At 43.7% G+C, this 26,474-nt stretch overlaps 1 protein-coding gene across 8 annotated transcripts in view; it reads left to right on the top strand.

Moving 5' to 3' along the window:
- The window catches only part of A4GALT (alpha 1,4-galactosyltransferase (P1PK blood group)), a 50,615-nt gene extending 25,239 nt beyond the window's left edge, over nucleotides 1-25,376 (top strand). For 5 of the 8 annotated variants that reach the window (XM_081911843.1, XM_081911841.1, XM_081911840.1 and 2 more), the window contains 2 exons: nucleotides 16,205-17,554; nucleotides 24,720-25,370. In XM_081911843.1, coding sequence (XP_081767969.1) covers nucleotides 16,252-17,313 — 1,062 coding nt within the window. In that variant the 5' untranslated portion in view covers nucleotides 16,205-16,251 and the 3' untranslated portion in view covers nucleotides 17,314-17,554; nucleotides 24,720-25,370. Of the gene's footprint in view, nucleotides 1-7,839; nucleotides 8,111-13,789; nucleotides 13,884-16,204; nucleotides 17,555-24,719 lie in introns of those variants that run through there. The other 3 variants (XM_081911842.1, XM_081911844.1, XM_081911847.1) reach the window with 3 other exon arrangements.
- Nucleotides 25,377-26,474: the final 1,098 nt, after the last annotated feature.

Below are 26,474 nucleotides of genomic sequence, written 5' to 3'. Positions count from 1 at the left end.
CCCCACGGAAATTTCATGACAATTTTTTTCCACTTTGGTTTCCAAGGGATGTAGGTGTAACTAATGGCGGGATGTTCTTACATTTTAGCAGATTAGTTCGACGTATTCAGATTCCATTTTATGGACACCTTCCTGTGTTGCTCTGTAACATGCATCTCAGAGCCCAGTGGTGTTCCACCCGCCTCTTGCGGGAATGTTTAGGAAAGTAGGAGAGGATATATTGAGTAAATATTATCCCTCCTCTCATATAAATGTTTTAAGTCTTTTTTTATCAATTCAGTATATTTTCTTTTAAATGTCAAATAATTCTGTGTACATTGCGACAGCCTTTGGCTATGTGCAATAAAACTGACTGAGACTGGGGGAAAATTATCCCTCCTCTCTCACGCTAGTCAGCAAGCAGCAGAGCACATTCCCTTGCAGATTGCTGGAAGCAAGTTGATGAATTCGTTAGAATCATTTAAGTTGAGCAATCCAGTCTGGCTAGCCTAGTCTGGCTTGTTCCTTGTCAGTTTCCCCTTTTATTTTCCTCTTCAAATAATATTAATAACACGACAGTCTTGATTAAAAGTGAGAGCAAAGTTCACTTACATTCAGTCCACAGCAGTATTCTGAAGGCTGGTTTTATCTTGTGGTTACAGTAACATTTGTAGAGAAAAGAAGTCTGAGCTAGGCCTCAGACTTTCTACCTTGGGGTTTCCATCCTCTGTAAGGATGAGCCATGTGCTGCTGGCTAAGAGCTAGCGGAGAGCAAGAGAGAGCAAAAAAAGGCAAGAGAGAGGAAGATGGCTTTGTGACTAGCCCTTTTATAGGGTCTGCTAGGGCCACGCCCATCTACCTGGTCACACACAGCGGGGGGAGGGGAGGCTCCAGACCAGGTATGACAGGATGTCCTCCCTGTCTGGGGCAACATTTCCTTGTGTGTCCACTCTGGGCAACAGGAAATATTGTATCTGACTGCTTCAGTGATGATACATCCCACACCTCTCATGTCTGAGTGGTTCTACCAGTGGGGCTCTGGGAGACTCATCTTACTGGAGCAATTTGGGAAGAAGCCATGGGGAATTTTATTAAAGCGGCCACATCACAGGCCCGCATCAACCAGAAAGATTGATAGTTGTATCAGGGGTTCAGTGGAAATGTCAAAGAAGTGACTCTCGTTGACTACAGCTTGACAATAGTGCTATGTAGTGGCATTTGCCCTTATTGTTCATAGATTTTTCAGTGCGTGACAAATATTTATAAATATTGAATGCATGTACACCTGCCAAGCTCTCAAGGATCACTCATTCTGCCGTTGTTAATAATGACATACAAAATTGGACACTGAATAATTTATTGTACTGTCTTCAGTACTAATTAACAACGCAACCAAGTTTCCCTGCATTTATCTTGAATTTGGATGAGAACATAAGAAGAGCCTTCTGGATCAGATCAGTGCCTCCTCTAGCCCAGTCTCCTCTTCTCAGAGTGGCCAGCCAGAGGTCTCAGGAACCAAGGACAAGAGCCCTCTCCCCCGCCCTGTGGTTTTCAGCAGCTGGTTTCCACAAGTGATGTGGTCTAAACCACTGAGCCTCTTGGGCTTGCTGATCAGAAGGTCAGTGGTTCGAATCCCAGCAATGGGGTGAGTTTCCGTTGCTCGGTCCCTGCTCCTGCCAACCTAGCAGTTTGAAAGCACATCAGTGCAAGTAGATAAATAGGTACCACTCTGGCGGGAAGGTAAACGGCATTTCCATGTGCTATGGTTTCCATCACGATGTTCCATTGCACCAGAAGCAGTTTAGTCATGCTGGCCACCTGACCTGGAAAGTTGTCTGTGGACAAATGCTGGCTCCCTCGGCCTGAAGCGAGATGAGCTCCACAACCCCATAGTAGCCTTTGACTGGACTTAGTCGTCCAGGGGTCCTTTACCTTTTACTGCCTTGGATTGTGGAGGCATAGAATAGAGAGGAGAATCCCACTAGATCCACTGCCTGTTTTAATTTTGAAAAGGCTATAGGTCCCTTGGAGTTACACAATGGCAACACTCTGAGAAGGTAATCCTTTTTGTGCTACCAGATAGGCAATCTTGTATAAAATTGGTGCAGAATTGGTTCTGTTTTTGCTAGACGTGAGTCCCAACTCTGACAAATGGAAATCTTACTCCAGCTTTGGAGATTCTGCATGGAATTGCCTACAGACCTCTAGGGAAGGACCTACTTTTGTGGAAGAGGGTGCACTTTGCATGCATAAGGTCTCAGTTGCACCTCGTGCCTGCTCAGATGTTTGCTTGTCCCATTGCTCTTCCCCAGGAATGCCTGATATTTACAGCTGAACTGGAGCAAACACCAATCAGGTTTAACGTGGTTTGATATTTGTTCCGATGTGGTGCTAAAGAATGGGCTTTCCAAGGGAAAGGGGGGAGGGCAAACTGAAAACTGCTTGGAAGGCATGGAACAAGTAGAAATCTGCATGGACTCATGGTTTCTAGGCATGAGCCACCCCCCCCCTGGTAGCAATAGATCCCTGTGTAGGAGCTGCTCCTAATGAGAGAAAATAATATCACCATCATCATCAAACCTTTATTGGCCTCACTTACAAACATTCAGAATAAAAAAGCCAGTGCGATCACATCACCATTTCAACAGTACAGTCATTTGCCAGAGAGAAGAAGAGGTGAGCAATCTATCTCATCTCTGTGGGTCTCCAGCAAGGGCAGGATCCTGTAGTGTACTTCAGCTACAAAAAATCAAATAGAGGAACTTAGCTACTGTCTTGGTGAGCTCCTGGTCTCTCCCCTGTTACAAGAAGAGTTTGAAGAAGAAGAGTTTGGATTTGATATCCCGCCTTTCACTCCCTTTAAGGAGTCTCAAAGCGGCTAACATTCTCCTTTCCCTTCCTCCCCCACAACAAACACTCTGTGAGGTGAGTGGGGCTGAGAGACTTCAGAGAAGTGTGACTGGCCCAAGGTCACCCAGCAGTTGCATGTGGAGGAGCGGAGGGTCGAACCCGGTTCCCCAGATTACGAGACTAGCGCTCTTAACCACTACACCACACTGGCTCTCAAGAGGCATGGCGCTGTGGGTTAAACCACAGAGCCTAGGACTTGCCGATCAGAAGGTCAGCGGTTCGAATCCCCGAGATGGGGTGAGCTCGGTCCCAGCTCTTGCCAACCTAGCAGTTCAAAAGCATGTCAAAGTGCAAGTAGATAAATAGGTACCGCTCTGGTGGGAAGGTAAACGGCATTTCCATGTGCTGCTCTGGTTCGCCAGAAGCGGCTTAGTCATGCTGGCCACATGACCCGGAAGCTGTACGCCGGCTCCCTCGGCCAATAAAGCGAGATGAGCGCCACAACCCTAGAATTGGTCATGACTGGACCTAATGGTCAGGGGTCCTTTTGCCTTTTTAACCCCCGTCTCTGGTTTCCATGTTGGAATACATAGATGTTCTAAAAATTGTTGGCGGAGATCATCATACATTTTACATTTAAGGGCCATGTGAGCTAGAGTTTGCACCAGGTGGGCATCACATGGGCAGATCGCCTTCTGCCATACCTGTAAACCTACCCCAAAGGAGGTTAGAAGGATTAGAATTGAACCTAGCCAGTGAAAAAGCTCTTCTTTCTTGAAGGTTAAACAAAATTGTAAATAATTAAGGTTAATTTCCTGCGCCCAAGCAAGTCGAAAATAAAGAGGGGAACATGTTTTTTCTGCAGCTGAGATTAGTTCCTGATGATCTATGTACCACAGCCTAGTTTTTAACATGGCCTTGGTAATTGGGAAAGTCACAGCACCCAGGAGATCCTCTGGAAGCCCGAGTTGCTGTAAAGGTAAAGGGTCCAGTCATGTCGGACTCTGGGGTTGCGGCGCTCATCTCGCTTTATTGGCCGAGGGAGCTGGCATACAGCTTCCGGGTCATGTGGCCAGCATGACTAAGCCCCTTCTGGCAAACCAGAGCAGCGCACGGAAATGCCGTTTACCTTCCCGCCGGAGTGGTACCTATTTATCTACTTGCACTTTGACGTGCTTTCGAACTGCTAGGTTGGCAGGAGTATCTTTGTGCAAAACAGCTGTAGCCCTGGGGACGGGAAGGTGTCTAACAAACTTCGCTAAGTAAAGTATCTTTGTTTGCTGAAAAACAAATGTTTAGCCAGCATAAAAGAAAACTTGTCCAGGCAACTGTCCCTAGCTTCCTCTAAACACAGGGCTGTGTAAGGTATGCAACATGGGACAGCGAAAATCTTAAAAAGAAAATGCTGCCTGCACTCATTCCACTGACTGGGTAAACATCCAGATTGAAATTCCATAGAGCAGTTGAGCTTGCTGGCGTTTACCGCCCCTCTGCAGTGCGAAGACCACCGGAACCTATGATGGAAAGTGATCCCCAAATAGTTGAATTCAAATACCTGCTGGATGTGTTTCTCACCAAAAACCCAACTATATCTCTTACGAGAATTCCCAAAGTCCATTATTTTGCATTTATCGAAATTCATACTCATTTTCATTCTAGTTGATACAGGCAATTAACAAACACTTTAAGCCAATTCTAGTCCGTGAGAGCAGAATCATATCATCTGCATATAGGAGAATGGGAATTTTTGATGCATTGAGTTTTGGGCTGTGAGCATCCACCTGTTTTAGTAATGGGGAAGGTCATTTAAGAAGAGATTAAAAAGAGAGGGAGCAATTACACAACCCTGTTCTCACACCTCGATTTATAACAACAGGGTATGACACCTTGTCCCCTGGAGTTATTCTTATATGACAGGTATTATTTACGTAAAGCTTTTTAACAAGGTAAAGTAACCTAGGGTCTAAGCCCAGGGACTCCAGTTTACATAACAGCCCCCTGTCGATTGAGTCAAAAGCAGCCTTAAGATCTAAAAAGGCCACATAAAGGCCTGTACTCTGCATGTACTTGGTGGCTAAATGGGATAACACTATACAGTTATGCAAAGTGGATTTCCCTGGCCTAAACCCTGCCTGCTCTGGGCCTATGTTCATGTCAAGCCACGTAGCTAATTTAGATAATAGATATTTTGCATACAATTTCCCAATATTTGACAATAGGCTTATTGGTCGATGGAAGGTAACTTTTTGTCCCCCTTTTTAAAGATTGGGATAATTATGGATTTCTGCCATGAATTAGGCATAATTCCAGTTCTGTCCACTACAGTGAACAGTTCCGCTAGAATCAGAGCCCACCAGTCTGGCTTGGCTTTAATTAGTTCAGACGGGATGGCATCAGGGCCTGCAGCTTTGCCTCGTATTATCTGAGCCGAACCTCAGTTTCTTAGGTGGCCTGTGCGAGTGAGAATGGGGCAATTTGGTTATTAGGATGTCGAATAAGGATTCGAATTAACAAGCATCTACTATCGTCTTTCCAAACCTTGGTGTATTCGGATCTTGTGATTCACTTGACCCCGGTAGGGAGTGGTGAATTTTCTCCAGTAGCTAGAGTCACTTGGTTTGAGGAGGAAATAATACTTAACTAAATGGACCAGTTGTCCAATAGAGTACAATATAATTTAGTGCCTTCAAATACTTCAGAGACTACTTTTGCAGCCCTAAGGGCTAGATATATAATTTTAAATTGATATAGCCTATGACTCTTGCTGGGACGCGGGTGGCGCTGTGGGTAAAAGCCTCAGCGCCTAGGGCTTGCCGATCGCATGGTCGGCGGTTCGAATCCCCCGGCGGGGTGCGCTCCCGTCTTTCGGTCCCAGCGCCTGCCAACCTAGCAGTTCGAAAGCACCTCCGGGTGCAAGTAGATAAATAGGGACCGCTTTCTAGCGGGAAGGTAAACAGCGTTTCCGTGTGCAGCTCTGGCTCGCCAGAGCAGCGATGTCACGCTGGCCACGTGACCCGGAAGTGTCTTCGGACAGCGCTGGCCCCTGGCCTCTTGAGTGAGATGGGCGCACAACCCCAGAGTCTGGCAAGACTGGCCCGTACGGGCAGGGGTACCTTTACCTTTACCTATGACTCTTGCTGCTGTGTGACCCTTGCTCCCTGCACTCCATCCCAGTCAGTGTGGCAGCTGAATTCAGCATCAGTACCAAACCCTGTGCTTGTGTGTTGCCGTAGCAACTGCTGATGCTGCTGTTTTGTGCACTGCCACACTTACAACTCCGAACCAAAAACAAACCCCTGTGTTGCAATAAGAACCAATAACAACTACACAAACACAACCTGTAGGCTAATAGTTAGTAGGTAAAGGTAAAGGTACCCCTGACCATTAGGTCCAGTCACGAACGGATCTGGGGTTGTGCGCTCATCTCGCTCTACAGGACATGGGAGCCGGTGTTTATCCGCACACAGCTTCCAGGTCATGTGGCCAGCATGACTAAGCCACTTCTGGCGAACCAGAGCAGTGCACGGAAACGCCGTTTACCTTCCCGCTGGAGCAGTACCTATTTATCTACTTGCACTTGACATGCTTTTGAACTGCTAGGTGGGCAGAAGCTGGGACTGAACGACGGGAGCTCACCCCGTCGTGGGGATTCGAACCACTGACCTTCTGATCGGCAAGCCCTAGGCTCTGTAGTTTAGACCACAGCGCCACCCGTGTCCCTAATAGTTAGTAGAGAATATATAATAGAATAATGATATCATTCAAATTATAGGAATAAGCCAATCAAAATTCATATGTACAATATAACAGAGTGGTAGCAAGGACCGTCAAGCCGTGTGTTCAGAACAGATGTCTAAGGACAGTCTCACAATAGTTTTTCAAAGGTTTCAACAGAAGACGTCTCAAAAGCCTCAAAAGGACAGTATCTCCTGAATGATACTACTATTTCGTAATAGTCTTTATCAGCTGGAAATAAGATACAAGGCATTCAACAGATGAACTGAGCTACCTGCATACATTGTATAATAAAGCAGAATATACAAAACAGAATATAAAAAAGGTTACATACCTGATACTTTTCAACAGAATATGTAAGTAAGATTCACGCTAAGATCAGTGCTCACTAGACAGTGTAGTTGCTGATGCTTGCAACACAATTGCATAGGACATATGAAGCAAGCCTCAGGTGTTTCCTATAACGATATACTTAAAGGAACAGTATGGCCTATACAGCATACAAAAACTAAGTGGACCCATGAAAAACAAATATATGGAGGAATAGTATTAAATGTTTCATTTAAACATTGCTGCACGCATCATTTGTTGTATGTTTAAACCATTTCATACTATTCCTCCTTTAAAAAAAAAAATTATGTTTTGTATATTCTGCTTTATTATACAGGAAACTCAGTTATGACTCTGCTTATGACTCCAGTAACAAGAGATGGAAACTGGAGTAACATGGAGTGGAAGAGTGAAAACCTCGCTACACACACAGGAAGCAAAACCAAACCCATGCAATGTGCTTCAGTGTGTCCACACTGGAGTAACATGCCAATTGATGTTGGATTATTTCTTCTTCTTCTAGAGGATTATCTGCAGATTGGGAAAATCTGATTTAATGTTGGGGGGAGGGAAACATGGGGGCTGCCATTTTGATTAGGACAACATTGTGTGGGTGATATGAAAAGCATGCACACCAGAAGTGCGTCATATCCACTCTAAACTGCTGTGTGTGCACATTCCCTGACCCCCTAAGACAGGACGCTGATTTTCTTTGTTTGAATTCCTTGTGTGTGTGTTTATGTATGGTGTTTATAGTTATAGTTTTGGCACTTTCGTGCAGCATTTTTGTTCTCATGATATTGTTTGCTCTTTTATGTTGTACGATGCTTACAAATGATTTAAATTTTATTAAGACGTTTATAAATGCTTTTAAACAAATAAGTAGTTATTAAATTCTGTGAGTGCTTCCAGGAGGACGGTTCTTTTTCACACTAATCATTAGAGAATGCTGAGAAGAACTTTCCCTCTGAAAGCACTCAGAGAAAGAGAAAGAAGAGTATTTGGGAGGCAGCAAAGTGAACCAATGGCCAGCGAGAGAAAGAGGAACTTAGACATGCAAATCGTAGTTCCGAAAAAACACACATCTACCCAGAATGATCACGCATTCATGCCTCATCAGAATCGCTTTCTGCTGGATCAGATCTGTACCTACCTTCTTTACAGAAAGCAATGGAAAGTCACAAAGAATGGCCCTGCGGAGCTTAAGTGACAAACTGTGAGTCCTTCCAGGTGGCTTTTTCCCCTCATATCATGCATGCAAGTTATTTTGTTCATTTGCTCTGTAGCATTCATACAATGTCCTTGGCACTAGAATCAGTCCAGCTAGACACTACTGTTTGGGAATTTGACAAGAGCTGCAAAAATGTTATTAACTGCACAATGGAGAACTTTGGAATTGCCTACACTGTAAGAATAGCAGGATAAAGTGGGTATCTGAGCTTACTGAAAAAGTAAGATCAAAGGTCAGAACAGTTTGAAAGTTCATGGTCACCAGTTCTAGGAAAAGTAAATAAAACTTAGTGCTATTTGAAGGATTTTAATTTTTAAAAAATATAAATAAGATTTGAAAAAAACTTTACATGACTAAATATAATTTTGGGGAGAGAGAAACAATAAGAAATATTAGGCTGTATGCACACACACACAATTAGTTGTAATTATTACTTTGTTGTTTTCTTGCCTTTGTGTATGCATTTATATTTAGAATAAAATACTTTTTAGAAATCCTGTTGCCAGTAACCCGTTTGTAGAATGGTGCTGCCAATTTTGATTCTCCCCATTCCTCATTTTTTCCGATCTTAAATTCAGTTCTCCACATTTCTGCAGCAATTTGTTGTCTTTTTTATTTAAAAAATCCTCAGTACTTTAATGTGAAATTTTCCCAATAAAGACATTTTTGTATGCTGTAATGTACACATTTTTTCAGGCAATTTCTCCCAGCACACTGCATTTTTGATATGTTATTGTCATTAATATAAATATGGTTGTGCTTATGAATACTTTCCCCATATATATGTATTTTTTGTAAATGGTTGTTTGGAGAACTACATTTCAAAGTTCAGACCAGTGCATATTTTGAAGAATGGCTGTGTTTTGGTTTTTCCTGTCATGTTACACTTGGCCTTAAAAGTCTTAAATGAGTCAAATATATATATTTCCATTTTCTGCCCAAATGTCAAGCATTCACACTTGGTTCTTATTTCCAAAAAAAATCTCATGCCTTTAAAATGGAACTGCCACAACATCTCTCTTCACAGGAGAAAATAAAGTGAAGTTGTCTGCCCAAAGCTGAATGAGAGTTACCATTTGCCAATCAAAGTAGGATTTTTTTAAATGCCCTCAATCCTGCAACAACATTGTTAATAGAAACGCTAACCAGAAATGGGTGAATACGTATGAGAAGGGAAGGCTGGAACTGTAAATACTTAAATTCTGTTCAATGTTCTCCCTCCCTGTTCCACATCTTCTAAATCTGGAATAAGGACATAGGCGCCGACTCCATGGGGCTTGAGGGGGCCCGAGCCCCCTCAAAAATTCGTTTGGGGGGGCTCTGCCCCCCCAATAATCTCCGGCGCCCCTCCAGCAGAGCGCCATCGCTGCCCCTCCCCCAGCCCAAAATGCACAGGGAGGGGCGGGCTGCATGCCTCCTGCCCTCCCTCCCGAGCAAAAGCTCCACCCAATTTCCTTTGGAGCTGATTAATAGGCGCAGCACGCTCTCCCCTATTTGCTCACGAGGAGGCGGCGCCACTTTATTTGCATATTCATGAGCTTATTTATTATTCATGAGCTTTCCCGGGCCCCCCCAATATTTTTTATAAGTCCGCGTCCCTGAATAAGGACAGAGGCATACCTGGGTTCTCTCTTTTTTCCAATTATTTTTTTCCAAATTATTACAAATCCAACCAAATTACTGTTGGGATACTGCCAGGGAGACAAAGGCCATCACTGCCTCCACGTCGACTCCAGACGTCCATCGATCTCCCGTAGTTACAGTATAAATCAATTAGCGACATGAGCTCCAGAAATAGCTTGCCAAATTCCAGAGCTGATGCACGCTCTATCAGCAGAATTCGCACAGCGAAAGACGCACGCAGGAGAGCATTATTTACAATTTTATTCAGCGTTGGTCAGAACAAAGAAAACATGACTGCCTGCTTCAGTGTCTCAGACACACAGAGAGAAACGAAAGCAAAGACACAACAGAAACATCCTGCGAACAGGAAATACACAGGCTGTGACACAAACATCCTGCTCCCTTTTAAGGTGGAACGGAAATATCCTAACAATTACTTTACTTTCATACAATTTCTTAAAATCAGGTTTCCCGTTCCTGTTGCAAACATACATGTCGATCGTTTCCTCCCATAGCTGCATCATTTCTTATTTAGTGTTCAGTTGTCATCCGTCAATGTCAGGCTTGAGGAATTCTCTCCCCCCCCCCGATGGTTTCAAGAAGCAGGGAGAAAACAAGAAAGCTTTTACTTATGATTTATTCAGTCATTATGGTGGCAGACAGAGAATCCAGTCCTTTCTCCATTATGGAGTTGCTCGCTCTGGCTCCTCCCTCTTTCCTCTTTCCCAACAGCCTCTGACCCTACAAAGACCCCCCCCCCCATGGACAAACACCTCTGCATTCGTTGCTCTTGCACTCTTAATGAATGTCGCATTCTAGGGGATGGCGGATCATGTCCGCTGGCTGCTCTATCTCCCCCGCTGCTTCTCCTAACTCCTCATAACTTGGCTGCTTGCCTGTCTCTGCCTTGTTATCTCCTTCACAACTTGGCTGTAACTCAACCTGGCCTCCCTCTTCCCTGTCAGCTACAGGAGAAGTGGGGGCTGGCGGCGATCTCCACCATTCCTCTTCCTCTTCAGTCCCTGACAGTCAATCTACATTACATCATTCTTGCAGCTGACTGCATTTTCCTCCCGCACTTTTGGCAGCTGGTTGATTGCAGTCCATTGGCAGTCCAGGAGCGCCTCTTGATTAATGCCAATATTCCAGATTAAGGAGGAACCAAGCACAAATCATGCTGGAGACGGAGGCTTGACTCATGGCAGGGACACACTCCCAGGTGGCACCCGTTCTGCCTTTCAAGTTGGCAGACACAGGCTTGAGCGGCACAGTGGGATGCAGTGAACTCCCCAGATCCCACTGGGGAGCATTGAGGCATACCTGCGCTCTCTTGCACCCCTGGCAAGGAATGTATCATTGCCCCCCTGTCCCCCGCACCTTCCTTCAAACCCTTGAGAGGTGCTCCCAGTCAGTGTAGATGACACTGATGGTTGGATGATCTAACTCAATTTGAGGCAGCTCCCTATATTTCCTAAATTATTTAGAGGGGCATTTTCAGGCGGGGTGAATAATGATTGAGTCTCTTTTTACTTTACTCTCAAACACACACACGTGGTGGTGGTGAGGAGAGAGAGGACACTGCTAGTTGTTAATTTGTCCAGGTGTTGCAAGCAGTGCCAGTGAGCCCAGTCAATCCTCAACTCTGGCAACTATGGGCAAAGAGAAACCCAGCTTCACCTGTCTTCTTTACAGCTCCATTGCTCAGGCCCTGCCACACACACACACACACACACACACGGGAAGCTGTTGCTAATTCTATTGATGCAAAGATGGTCATGCTGGAGACAAGTGCCTCCTTCTGCATGGGGCAGTGGGTCCACACTCTCAACATTTTTGCCACTCCCTGGACCTGTGCCCTTGGCGGGGGTCAACCTTACCAATGGCTAGCTATGCCCCTGAATAAGGTGTGCTCTAGCTCAGGTGATCACTCCAGCACACGTCTACCATTGTGCTTCCTCTTTTCTTATTATTTTTTCTTTGCTTGCCAGTTCCCAAAGGTGTGACCTGGTGTTCTCTGAACACCCAAGCATGACGTTTATTACTGATCGATTTCATAAAGTCCAATGCACTGTTTGACTGTAAAACAAATAAATAAAAACCAACACCTTCCCCCCACAAAGCAGCCTTTACTGTAGAATAGACAACCACTTAGTCATGCATAAAAATTCTCCTCCCATGTCCTCCCACCAGTTTTCTCCCCTCCCCATCATTCGGAAAACTCACATTTTCATATGTTCATACATGTATATGCTGTCTTTCCACAGTTCAAACCACGCTCAAGGTGGCTTGCAACATGAAAAAATACCGTTACCTGCTACCCCAATCTCTGCCGAACAGTAGCAAGATTCCAGGGGTCCTGGCACTTAACCAGGATTTGTGTTTCGCTGGAATGAGACATTGTGGACTCTGTAGTGTCTTTAAGAAATGTGGATGACGTACACATATTTACACCTGAGGTTTGAGGGAGGGAGTGCAGAGCATTACATCCCAAGTGTGTTTCTTGTCGCTCCCCTCATAGTTTCAGCAGGAAGCCAGCCACGAAACCTACTCTCTTCATGTAGCCTCTCCCAGCCAGCACACAGGAATTTCTCCCCGCCTTCCGCAAAAGGACACATTATTTCCTGCGGTCGCAGGGCTTTATTTCCCTATCACACTGGCAGCCTCCCCCCTCCCACATAATCAAACACTGAAATCCTAAACCTGGGTTTTGTCTCAGTCCTGGCACCTTTCTTTCTCAAATGTTGAAATGTGGCACTTACTTCCTTAACAACTTCATGGTGAGTACTGGCAACGTTTTTCCTTAGAAAAAGAGCACTGGTTGTAAACAGTAAATGAAACATTAAAAAATGCAGAACGAAATCGAGCAATTTCCACATAAATATCAAGATCTAAAATAAAGATACAAAACACCAACAGCCTCTTTCAACCAGGATAGTCCCACATCAAGAATTGCCAGTGTCCCTGTGAATAAGGAACTGGGATATATGTACCCATAAATAAGCTTGGGACATGTTCACTACCAGGGGGGCTGTCTCTGCTTACTAAAACCCCACTTGGTTTTTGCATGCTCCAAATTGTACAGCCCAGCCACAAGGAGACTTTCCCCTACAATATGACCTGGTATCACGTCTGGTCCAAAGCTTCATTTTTGTTTTTTGGCATGATGCCCTCATGACTAAGGAACAGGGTCTGCACTCCAAAATAAGCTTTGGATCATCACAGATCATGCATGCCCTCCACCAAGGAGATTATCTACTAAGGAGCAGTGGTATGGCAGTACATTCTGAAGAGCAGGTAGTCTTCACGACAGCCATCATAGCCACACCCCTTCTAAGATCACATAACAAAAGTGAATTTTTGACCAATGTAAGCATTATGGCTTCAGTACCAACCCAACTTCTCTAAGTGACTTGTAAAGAAGCAAATGTTATGTGGAAGGGACAGTCTTGCAGAAGAGGATGTGTAGCTTGCGGAGTAGCTAAATGTTAGCAGACCTTGGAACCTGTTGGGAAAGAAGAAGTTGGGAAAGAACAAAAAAAGTGGCTCTGCTTTTAGGAGTGGAGTTTTACAGGCAACGGCAAACACACAGACACTCTAGTGATTTAAAGAAACATATGCATTAACTACAAACTCAAGATAAGGGAATGTATTTGCTTTCCTCCTTTTTCTAAGTGGAAGGGGGCCTGCTAGAAAAGATGATGTCCAAAAACAGCGCTTTGCAGTAGAGCCACTCAAGGGGAATCCAAAAGTATTTTGGGTGACCCAAAACTTTTTTTGGGGGTACAGAAATATATAAACTTTATTTAGAGTTCTGATGCAGCATCTAGTAGGGAATTGGATCCAGGAACCCTCTTCAGTCTCCAGTTGTGGCAGTGAGGCTTGCAAAGCAGGGCAGTGTACAAATTTAATTAATAAAAACAACAGAAGTAGCAAATTATCTTTTTCCTGTCACAGAAATCAATGTGGTCTTTTTAGTTGTGGGGGTAGTGAGAGTGGCTTGTTTCTTTAAGACGTATGTGGTCTGGGTGTGGCTCTTTCTATAGCTGTTGAGCTTTAATTCATAAATCAATATTGCTATTTGAGTTCTCCTGCTTCCTGGTATGACGGCAGACCCATTGCAAGGTTTCCTCGCACGGTGAGTACCCTTCCCACCGGATACTGGGTGGTACCCTTTGTCTTGGGAGATGATGGGGGACTGTGCCTGGGGGGGGATATTACAATGGCAGATAAAGCTGCTGCTAAAAGAATCGATTCAGGGGTCGATGGAACAGTTGGCAACCCTACGCCCAACTGCAGGGAGTCATACTAAAAACTCTCTTAATAATTCTTCCCTGCCTCCAAGAAACAAGTGGGTTGGAAATGGCTTTGAAGCAGGAAATGGAGCCAGTCTGGGGTTAGGAAAAGATAAAAAAATACTTTACTATTCTGCAAGGGAGACTAAGACCATTATTACAGGTATTCCTGATAAGAATTTTGGCAGCACTCCCTGTACAGTTTTTACTGGACAGTTTTTACTAGCAACTACATGCTTGCTTGCTCACTATTGTTAGTGAGCAAGCAATCAGCCTCTGCTGATTACTGGTACCCTTGACCCTAAACCAGATTTCTTCAGAAATGCTTGGAACGTAGTTTTCAAATTGTTCTTTTCCCACACCGGGTAGCTTTCAGGAGAAGCTGGCAGGATAGGGTAGAGTTGCAGAATTTTGCTACGGTTTTCCTGAACGGGGTTTACCAGAAAAGTGTTGGATCTGGGCAGGGAGGTCAGGGCTGCACAGAGACATTGGCAGAGGCTCCTGCTGGTGTGTCCACTCAGCCCTGACCTCCCTGCCCTGCCCCAGTGCTGCCCAGGTTAAAAAAAAAAGGGAAGGGACCCCTGACAAATAAGTCCAGTCGCGGATGACTCTGGGGTTGCACGCTCATCTCGCTTTAATGGCCGAGGGAGCCGACATTTGTCCACAGACAGTTTTTCTGGGTCATGTGGCCAGCATGACTAAGCCGCTTCTGGTGAACCAGAGCAGCGCACGGAAATGCCGTTTACCTTGCCCACTGGAGCGGTACTTGTGCTAAGAGTTATTATTATAAACAAGTCCTCTAAGGGAAAACAAAAATATATGGAGTTGCTATTTGTCAGTTAAGGTAAAGGTAAAGGTACCCCTGCCCGTACGGGCCAGTCTTGACAGACTCTGGGGTTGTGCGCCCATCTCACTTAAGAGGCCAGGGGCCAGCGCTGTCCGGAGACACTTCCGGGTCACATGGCCAGCGTGACATCGCTGCTCTGGCGAGCCAGAGCTGCACACGGAAACGCCGTTTACCTTCCCGCTGGTAAGCGGTCCCTATTTATCTACTTGCACCCAGAGGTGCTTTCGAACTGCTAGGTTGGCAGGCGCTGGGACCGAGCAACGGGAGCACACCCCGCAGCAGGGATTCGAACCGCCAACCTTTCGATCGGCAAGTCCTAGGCGCTGAGGCTTTAACCCACAGCGCCACCTGTGTCCCTATTTGTCAGTTACCCCTGACAAAATATATTTGCTATTTTCAAAAGAGAACTGTGATATTGAAGTATACGCTTTGCCTTAAAATACGAGGTGAGAGGGCTTAACTAAATTTTTTTTTTGCCACTGTGTTATTATAAAATGAAGAAGAATCTGCCCACCTCCAAGTATTGTTGGGTTCAGCCCCAGTCAGCATGACTAGGGATGAGAGATTATGGGAATCAATAATCTATTGATTGCCTTTAATCTTTGAGAATCCTTGGAGAACAGGTGAAGCCCCTGGAGTCTGGAGGTGGGCAAACGTTGTCTCCAAAATCTTCAAAAAGGGGGAAAAGAAGACCCAGGTAACTACTAACCGGTGAGCTTGACATCGATTCCAGGAAAGGTCCTATAATAGTGGCAGTGAGCAGTTAGAAAAGGATGCTGTGACTATCAGGACCCAGCATGCGTTTCTCAAAAACAAGTCATGCCAGATGAATCTCATTTCTTTTCTTTTTTTATTGAGTTACAAGCTTGGTGGACCAGGGGAATGCTGTGAATATAGTGTATTTTTATTTCACTAAAGTTTTTGACAGAGTCCCCCATGATATTCTTGTGAGGAAGCTGGTAAAATGTGGTCTCTATAACTGTTAGGTGGATTCATAGCTGGTTGACTGATTGAACAAAGAGTACTCATGAATGGTTCTTCGTCTTCCTGGGGCAAAGCGTCAAGTGAGGTGCTTCAGGGTTCTGTCTTGGGCCTATTGTTGTCCAACATCATTATCCAACTTGGATGAAGGAAATGAGGGGATGCTCATCAAATTTGCAGATGGCACCAAACTGGGAGGGGTAGCTAATTTTCAGGGGGGGGGGATCTCTTCAGTTGTAATCGTGATCAGCAATTTATGTTGCCACTTTGTATTTCTTTCACTCCTTATTTATTAATCAAGTTATTAATTCATTTGGTTTGTTTGTTTGCTTGCAGCTCATTTTGGTTTTCCTTCAAGTTCAAAACTCTGTAGTGAGTAGACGATGTGGAAAGTGCCTGCCTGCATACTGAAATTAATCAAGTTGACTTCAAACTACAAACTCTGGGCTGTGTGCATCGTCATCTTTAAGTTCATGTCCTTCATCTGTATCATGTTCTACTGGAGAATCACCCAGGATGCCCAAGACAAGAGACAGCACTACAGTTTGCCTACAGAAGTTAAGTGTCCTCCTCTTCCCACTCCTTCATCCAGATGGCCTCCTTCATCGCACAAAGACATATACTTTGTAGAAACATCGGAACGAACTAATCCAAACTTCCTGTTTATGTGTTCTGTTGAATCAGCCGCCAGGATTCACCCTGAGTCCAGAATCATTGTTCTTATGAAGGGTTTAGCAAGCTACAATAAGACTTTGCCCAAACATGTGGCCTTCTCTTTGCTTAGCTGTTTCCCCAACATTGAATTCAAACATTTGGACTTGATTAACCTTTTCTCTAACACCCCCCTTGCTGGCTGGTACTCAGTGGCTCAGCAGAGGTGGGAGCCTTATTTTTTGCCCATCCTTTCTGATGCATGCCGAATCACCATCATGTGGAAGCTTGGTGGCATCTATTTAGACACAGACTTCATAGTCCTCAAGAACTTAAATAACCTCACCAATGTGCTTGGTACGCAGTCCAAATATATACTTAATGGTGCCTTTCTCTCGTTTGAGCCCAAACACAAGTTTATTGAGCTTTGCATGCAGGACTTTGTGGTGGACTACAACCGCTGGATCTGGGGGCACCAGGGCCCACAGCTCTTGACACGCATTTTTAAGAGATGGTGCTCCATTCATAGCCTCCGAAGCAGCAAAAGCTGTAAGGGTGTTACTGCTGTCCCACGAGATGCCTTTTATCCCATTCGCTGGCAGGATTGGAGGAAGTATTTTGAAGCAATTAATGCTTCCGAACTTCCCATACTGTTTAGAAACACCTATGCTGTGCATGTCTGGAATAAGAAAAGTCAAGGGACACAACTTGCAATCACCTCTAAAACCTTGCTAGCTCAGCTGCAATCCCATTATTGTCCTTCCACATACAGGCTCATGAAGATCTCATTCTGAAGGGGCAGGGCCTAGCAGCAGCCTGCTGTTGATACAAATGCAAATCAGCCAAGCTGTTCAGCCCTGGCAGGTAATCACCATTGTCTATCACCATTCGACAATGGTAGCCCTACGGAGCAGTAGAGTTGCTGGCTCAACATTTCAAAGAGCAGCTGAATGGCTGTGAGTTCCAGCAGGCTTGGGAGTTCAGAAAAGAATACAGTGGTACCTCAGGTTAAGTATTTAATTGGTTCCGAAGTCCGTTCTTAACCTGAAGCATTCTTTTTTTTTTGAATAATGTTTATTAAAGTTTCAAAGAAATTACAAAAATAGAAAAAATAAAAGAAAAAATAAAAGAAGAACAAAAAAATACAAAATACAGAAAAATAAAAACAATTAAAAACAAATCAGTCTTTCCATAGCTTATCTTTCATTTGCTTATTTCCCTGACCTCCTCACACCTCCCTTTTTTGTATTCTAGTTCAGTAGTTGTTTCAGCAAATCCTTACCCTTTTTGCTTTTATCTTAATATTTTATCTTAATATATTGTAACTTTACATTTTCACCTGTTAACAATTCATCTTTGCTTAATCCTTTATATCTTTTCTGCTAAAACCACATGGTTTAATTCCAACATCTTTCTAACATTCCTTAATTTTACAATATTTCTGTAGATAGACTTTAAATTTCTTCCACTCTTCTTCCACCGACTCTTCTCCTTGGTCTCGGATTCTGCCAGTCATCTCAGCCAGTTCCATGTAGTCCATCACGTTCATCTGCCATTCTTCCCGGGTGGGTAGATCTTGTGTTTTCCTGTACTTTGCGATAAGTATTCTTGTTGCTGTTGTGGCGTACATAAAGAAAGTTCTATCCTCTTTTAACACCAACTGGCTGACCATGCCCAAGAGAAAGGCCTCTGGTTTCTTCTGGAAGGTATATTTAAATACCTTTTTCATTTCATTATAAATCATTTCCCAGAAGGTCTTAATCTTTGGGCATGTCCACCAAAGGTGGAAAAAGGTGCCTTCAATCTCTTTACATTTTCAACATTTATTATCGGGCAGGTGATAAATTTTTGCAAGCTTGACTGGAGTCATGTACCACCTGTAAATCATTTTCATAATATTCTCTCTTAAGGCATTACATGCCGTAAACTTCATACCTGTGGTCCATAACTGTTCCCAGTCAGCAAACATAATGTTGTGTCCAACATCCTGTGCCCATTTAATCATAACAGATTTAACCGTTTCATCCTGTGTATTCCATTTCAACAGCAAGTTATACATTCTTGACAGGTTCTTAGTTTTAGGTTCTAACAATTCTGTTTCCAATTTTGATTTTTCCACCTGGAAACCAATTTTTTTGTCCAAATTATGTATCTCCCTTATTTGATAATAGTGAAGCCAATCTCGTACTTTGTTTTTTAGTTTGTCAAAGCTCTGCAGTTTTAATCTGTCTCCTTCTTGTTCCAAAATTTCCCAATACTTCGGCCAATTTGCCTCCATATTGAGTTTTTTTCAGAGCCTTAGCTTCCATTGGTGACAACCACCTTGGGGTTTTGTTTTCAAGCAAATCCTTATATCTTATCCACACACTAAACAGTGCTTTCCTGACAATATGGTTTTTAAACGATTTATGCGCTTTGACCTTGTCATACCACGAGTATGCATGCTACCCAAAAACATTATTAAAACCTTCCAAATCCAAAATGTCCATGTTCTCAAGAAGCAGCCATTCTCTCAGCCAGCAAAAAGCACTGATTCATAGTAAAGCTTCAGGTCTGGCAGGGCAAATCCACCTCTTTCTTTAGCATCAGTTAAAATCTTAAATTTTATTCGGGGTTTCTTGCCCTGCCAGACAAATCTAGAAATGTCTCTCTGTCACTTCTTGAAACAGTCCATCTTGTCCAAAATTTGCAATGTTTGAAACAAGTACTGTACAACATCCTTGGCAATACATTCATCTTTATCGCAGCAATTCGGCCTAGCAATGATAACTTCAGATTTGACCATATTTCTAAATCCCTTTTCACTTCCATCCAACATTTTTCATAATTATCTTTGAATAAATTCACATTCTTGGCAGTCATATTAACCCCCAGGTACTTCACTTTCTTAACCAATGTTAAACCTGTCTCCTTCTGGAACCTCTCTTTTTCAGTCACTGTTAGATTTTTCTCTAGCACCTTAGTTTTCAGCTTGTTCAGCTTAAAACCCGCAACCTGACCAAATTCTTGAATTAATTGTAATACTCTTTTAGTACTGGATTCTGGCTCCTGTAATGTTAAGACCAAGTCTTCAGCGAATGCTTTCAATTTATACTGTTTGGCTCCGACTTGTATACCCTTTACCAATTGATCCCTTCTAATCATATTGAGCAAAACCTCCAGTACCGATATAAAAAGCAATGGGGAAATTGGGCAGCCCTGTCATGTTCCTTTCTCAATCTTAAATTCTTCTGAAATTACATTGTTCACAATTAATTTTGCTTTTTGTTCTGAATAAATTGCACCTATACCGTTTTCAAAACCTTGGCCTACCCCCATTCCCTGTAAATTTTTCTTCATAAAACTCCAAGAAATATTATCAAAGGCTTTCTCCGCGTCCACAAATATCAAAACTGCTTTAGTATTCACTTGTAATTTTTCTAAAATATTAATTATATTCCTTGTATTGTCTGACAAGTGCCTCCCCAGAGGAAGCCCGCTTGGTCTTTATGAATTTCTTCTACCAATACCTTTTTTTAATCTTTTAGCCATAATTTCAGCAAAAAATTTGTAATCCACGTTAAGCAGAGATATGGGACGATAGTTCTTAAGCTGTGTCTTTTCAGACTCTATTTTCGGTATAAGTGTAATATAAGCTTCTTTCCACGACTCTGGAACCTTTTCCCCCTCCAATATTTCATTACAAACTTCCTTCAAAGGCTGTACTAGCGAATCTTTCAAGGATCTATAATATCTTGAAGTCAAACCATCCGGCCCTGGGGATTTGCCCCATTTCATATTCTGAATGGCTCCTTCCACCTCTTGATCTGTTATTTTGTAATTCAACATTAACTTATTCTCTTGAGAGATTTTTTGTAGTCCATTTATTTTCAAAAATCGATCAATGTCCATTTCCTTCTGGGTCTCCTGTGTGTATAACTGTTTAAAATATTTCTGGAAGCACTTCCTAATCTCCACAGGATTCTGTATATTTTTTCCCTCCACTTCCAAATTGGTAATTGTGTTAAGTTTTTGTCTTTTTTTCATTTGCCAAGCCAACAGTTTCCCACATTTGTTAGCCGATTCAAATGCCTTTTGTCTCATCTGTTTAATCTTCCATTCTATTTCCTGATTCATCAATTTCATATATTGTACTTGATATAACTTTATCTCTTTCTGAATCTCCTGTGATTTTGGTTTTGCTCTCAATCTATTTTCTCCTTCCTTTATTTTCTCCAGAATTTTATCCTTTTTTCATTTTGAGCCCTCCTTTTAATTGCATTCTGTTGTATCAGAAACCCTCTCATAACTGATTTGCTTGTGTCCCATATTACTCTTTTTTCAACAGTGGTATTCATATTTATCTCAAAATAGTCTCTCAAGGTTTTTTTGGGCCTTCTTAATCACTCCTTCATTCCTAAACAAGGTGTCATTCATCCTCCATCTAGAGCAGTGTTTCCCAACCTTTTTTGGGCAAAGGCACACTTGTTTCATGAAAAAAATCTCGAGGCACACCACCATTACAGCCCCGTGACGTCAGCGCGCAGCGTCACGCCGGGAGGGATGCACGAAAGTGTAAGTTTCAATTTTTTCCCCTCCCCCTTGCTTTCCTTCTGTGCCAACTGCCAAAAAGCCAAGAAAAAAGCCAAGACTTTAGGGCAGCAGGTCGACACGGAAGAAGCTCCTACCTAAGGACAGGTGCGACGGCCGTGTCCTCTTCTGCCACACTTGGCAGCCCTGCCTCACGGTCGTGACTCCCACCCTGATTTCTCCCCGCAGGTCGAGCGGCACAGGCAGCCCAATGTGTCCAGCCCAGACACAAGCCCCGCTTCCCCACTCTAGATCCTGAATGCGACCAAGTGCTCTGGACTCCCGAGCAGGGTGGGAAAGAGGACTCGCATCTGGTAGCCTCCGGGCTCCTCGCCTGCTCGAGGGATGGCATTGCAGGCAAGCTGCTGGCCGTCGCCATCGCCGCCCCCTCATGCGAGTGGACCTGCCCGGAGTGGTGGGCCGGGGGAGGCTCGCTCTCTGTGGGGATGTGGCCCGCACGTGCGGCCCCGCTTCCTCCTGCCCAGGGCTGAGCTCCTTACCCGCGATCTCGGTCTCGCGCACGCGGATCCCACTTATTCCGAAGCTCGCGCCACTAGCCGGGGCTCTCACACCGTGCCAGGGCGAGGCGGCGCGGCCCACTGACGTCATCACGGCTCGCCGCCGCCCTCGACTTCCCTGTTCCCTCCCCTGCCTCGGGTCGCCGTGGTTACCGAGGACTGCAAGCTGCTCGGGCGAGCGTGGGGCATTAAGTGGGAGAAGGAAAATTAAAATTAAAACTCGCCTGAAGGCCGCCTCTCCGGATATCTTTCGGATTTTTTAATTTTTCCCGCGGCACACCAGGCAACGTCTCGCGGCACACTAGTGTGCCGCGGAACACCGGTTGGGAAACACTGATCTAAAGGAACCAATTGGTGTTAATTTCATTTCCATCTTCACCGCATTGTGATCGGAGCAAGTTTTAGGACAAATTTCCACTTTTTTGGTCTTCGGGGCCAGCCCCCTAGTTATCCAAATTTGGTCAATTCTTGTCCATGTCATTTTGGCTTCAGAGAAGAACGTTCCTTCTCTTCCCAAGGGATTCTTAGTTCTCCAAATATCAACAAGGTCCATATTGTCAACCATATCAAAAAACGACTTTGGTAATCTGCCATTGTTTGTGACCACCTGTCTCTGGGCCTTATCCATATTTGTAGACACCACTCCATTCATATCTCCCATCAAAATCATATTATAGTCCAAATAATCCAGCAGAATTTCATGCAACTTCTTGAAAAATTATGATTTCCCCTCATTTGGTGCATAGACACCTACTATCAAAAACTTCTCTCCTTGTGATTGAATTTCAATTGCAACAAATCTTCCTTGGTCATCTTTAAATAAGAATTTTGGTGACAGGCTCTCCTTTGCATAAAATACCACTCCTCTTTTCTTGACTTTATCTGATGAAATAAATTCATGGCCTAATCTTTTATTGCTCAAAATCTTCCGGTGTAGCCTTGTCACATGTTTTTCTTGTAAACAAATCAAATCCAGTTGCTCTTTTTTTAATAAATGAAAGTCTCTCCGTCTTCTTTCCGGGGAGTTCAGTCCATTCACATTCCAGCTCAGTACTTGCAATGTCATGATGTAATTATTCTGCTGTTCCTCCACCCGCGCCCAGTACTTTGTCTATATCAGTCAGTGGTGCCGGTTTCCCTCTTTTTGGTGCGCTCTTGTCCAAAACGTCTGGCTCTTTTCCAAGTTCTTTCTGCAGATCTTCTCCTCAACTGATCTTATTTTTATCTTTCTTCCTTTATAGCCAAAGGATAGGCCTTGGGGAAATTCCCACCTGAAGATAATTTTATTCCTTCTCAGGAGGGCAACCAAATCTCCAAAATTGGATCTAAGATCCAAAAGATGTTTCGGTATATCTTTAAAGATTTCCACTCTTGATTGCAGAATTATCAAAGGATTCTGGAAATGTAACCCCAAAATTTTATCTCTCTCTTCTTTGGATCAGAGGGTAATCAGGCAATCCCTTATTTTAATCTTCTTTTCTCCTTTTCCTAGTCTGAAGGCCCTCACGATTTTAAATTCCTCTTGTTTCAAATCCGCCTTCCAGAACTCTGCAAATTCCTGTGTCAAAAAGTTTATCAGGGTGCCCTCCTCCAATTCGGGTACAGCTCTAATCCTTAAGTTCGTCTGTTTTTCCTTCAATTCAATCATAGACAGCGTCAGTTTGTGGTCTTCAATTTGTTTCTGTAGGTCTGGAACCTTCTCTGTTGCCAATTGTATTACCTTAAATTCCGCAGCAGCAGCTTTCTCCTTAGCTTCATCTGCAGTCTGTCGGGTCAAAGTGGATTCCTGTAACAATTTCTGGATAGATTCTGTATTAGTGTTCACCTTTTGTCCCAAACTGTTTAAAGTTTCAGTGTTTAAGTCAATTTTAGTAGTTGCAGTATCAACCTTTACTTTAGTCTCATCTACAATCGTTTTTGTCTCTTCGACCCTCTTATTTGTCTCCTCAACCCTTGTACTGAGTTGCACCAAAGATTCATTAATCTTTGCCAATGTGTTCGCTAAAACATCTTCTGAAGACATTCCACTAGACTTTGGTTGTGTTGGTACCATCACAGATAAGGTAGTAAGGCCAGCAACTGATTGCCTTCGCTGCCCCAAGGTCTTCCTAGACCTTGTTGTTCTTTCTGAAAGTGACGCATCTACTTTTTCTTTCCCATCTGCCACAACACTTTAACAATAGAAGAGCCAAGGTCACCCAAATGCACTGTTTCTGTTTGCCAGTGGAAAATTCCCCTTGTAGCAATTTCTAAAACTCCCTCTAGGTGGAAACAATTACAATAGTCCAAAAAAGAAATAACCTTTAAAAACTCCATCCAAGAAGAATAAACAGTTCCAATTTTTTGTTACTTTTTTGTTACTTTCCAATTACTTTCTCTCTTTCTTGCAGACAAAAAAAGGTACCTGATCGCAATGTATCTCTCTTGCTATTTGCAAGCCTTCTGTTAACAGTTAAAACACAGACAGTCTCTGTCAACTGGCAGACCGTTCCCAAGTTTGAGCAGTGGATTTTAAGCTCTTTCCCTCTCTCTTGCAGGTATGCACAGTCCAAAATGTCCCCCCTCCTTCCCTGCTCCCTAGGAAGGGGGTTCAGAACTTTATCGTGTTAGAAATCAGTCCTTTCCAAACAAAATCCCAAAAGCTTTAGCTTAGAGTCTCTTTGCTTTGATCTATTTACAAAAAGCGGAAAGCGGACTTCCTGTTTAGACCTCCCCGCTTCGGTATCCAATTAAGCCTCCCCCCCCTTTTCAATAAATCCAGTTTCCCCTACTCACGGGTAGTTACTTTTTTATAGTCGAATTGTCCAGGAAAAAGTCAGCGCTCTCTGGCAATGGCTGTGTGGCTTCGCTCCATGAAAAGAGCAGTTGACTCACGGCACTGCGCCACTCACCCCTTTTCGCTCTGGAGCCCGTAAATGGGTTCCCTTGCGGTTTGGGGGGCGCAAAAGGTGCCTGCCGAGTCCCGCGCTCACAGGCTTCACCCCCCTGTGATTCTTGAAGGGTCCCTGCTTCGCCGTAGCGGTGCAGACCCGATTTCCACAGAGCTGGTCCCTCGGAGTCAGAGGGAATCCGCCATTTGCCGATGGCGCTAACCCGGAAATCTCAACCTGAAGCGTTCTTAACCTGAAGCGGACTTTCCCATTGAAAGTAATGGAAAGTGGATTGATCTGTTCCAGATGATGAAAAACATCCCCTAAAACAGCAATTTAACATGAATTTTACTGTCTAACAAGACCATTGATCCATAAAATGAAGGCAATAATCAATGTACTGTACTATAAAAAAATAAGACAGTATTTTAGATGAAAAAAATTAACATTTTTTTCCCTTACCTGCACTGATGATAGTCAGTTTGGATGGGGGGCTTTTATCCATTTCTGCAGTCACACAATCAACCAGCAGCTGAAGTGGGTTCCACACACTCACAAAAGCAAAGTCACAAGTCAGTCCCATAAAATGAAGAACAAGTCAAGTCACAGTCAAAAAAACGAAAAAGCCACACAAAGCAAAATATAAAAAATTAGCAAAAACAAAACCTCCAAATATAACTTCTGTGTTGTGTGGGTACTCGGGACTCAACAGTTGGCAGACTCAGCAGGAAGCCTCTGATTATCAGTGAGGGACTCAATTAACAAACGAAACACACTCAACAGGAACCAGACGGTGAAAAGTAACCCCTAAAACAGCAATTTTACATGAATTTTACTATCTAACGAGGCCATTGATCCATAAAATGAAATCAACAAAACAGTACAAAATGGAAATGTGATGATGATAGGCATTGTTTGGATGGGGGCACAGGGTCCTCTTCCACAATCACAATTGGCTTGGCTTCCAGCATTCACGGAGGCCTTCGAGAGCTCACACAGCTGGAGGCCGTTTGCGGAGCCTCCGTAGGCCCCGCAGATGTCTGGGCTTGGCTCCGGGCAGCGGTGAGGCCTCCGAGAGCTTGGAAAACTCACTTCCGGGTTAATATCATTTGTAACCCGAAAAAACGTAACTCAAAGGGTTTGTAACCCGAGGTACCACTGTACTTTTATGATGGCCAAGTAAGATGTAAACAAACTTTTGAGTTATGTTGGGACTCTTCCTTATTCTGACCATAAAACAAACATGCATATTTTCTAAAAAGAAGGGCTAGGTGCCAGCAGAATATGACACTGAAACCATGACTGCAGGCTTTTGCAATTTAAAGATGGGAATAGATTCAGGCTGGAATAACATGTGCATTGCATACATTTTCACGATCGCTTCTGAACCTTTCGTGCCTCAGTTAATGTGCCTTACCTCACTGAAATGTGCATTTACTTGGCTTGGTATGTGAAGCTGCTCAACTCGTAATGTTCAGCTACATTATGAAGTTAGCAGAACTTTCTTTGCATTTTTTTCACCCATGCTCAACATGTAAACAAAGCAGCCCCTTTACTCCTTGGTGCCTTGAATGCTTCTGTCTTCAGCATGCTCAGCAGAGGCACGGCACATGCCAGATGTTTGTACTAAGAAGAACTCCAGTACCCTGCAAAACTACCTTTCTCGGGATTCCTGGAGAGGAGATGCTGCTGCCTGGAGCAAAGTTTAAGATTCCAGGGAAGGAAGGAGAGACTAAGAAGGGCATCTCAGAGAGACTTCTAATGAGACATCTCCAACTCCACTGCTGCCACGTAAGTGGGAAGCAAAGAGAACAGTGGAGTGGGGAGTGGCACAAGGTTCGAATTTTGGAACTGAGTTTTCCCCTCCTTAAAACTATTTTTCTGAAAAAGCTTGGTTTGCACAGGACAATTCTGAATAGAGCAAGAGGCATCTGCTCATAAGTACCTACCACCATACACATGTCACACCTGTTCGTTCTTCAAATGCCATCAGACTCC

Source organism: Podarcis melisellensis (assembly GCF_964234715.1).
Source record: "Podarcis melisellensis genome assembly, chromosome: 5".
NCBI classification, from domain to species: domain Eukaryota; kingdom Metazoa; phylum Chordata; class Lepidosauria; order Squamata; family Lacertidae; genus Podarcis; species Podarcis melisellensis.
This window is presented reverse-complemented; position numbering and strand designations above follow the sequence as displayed.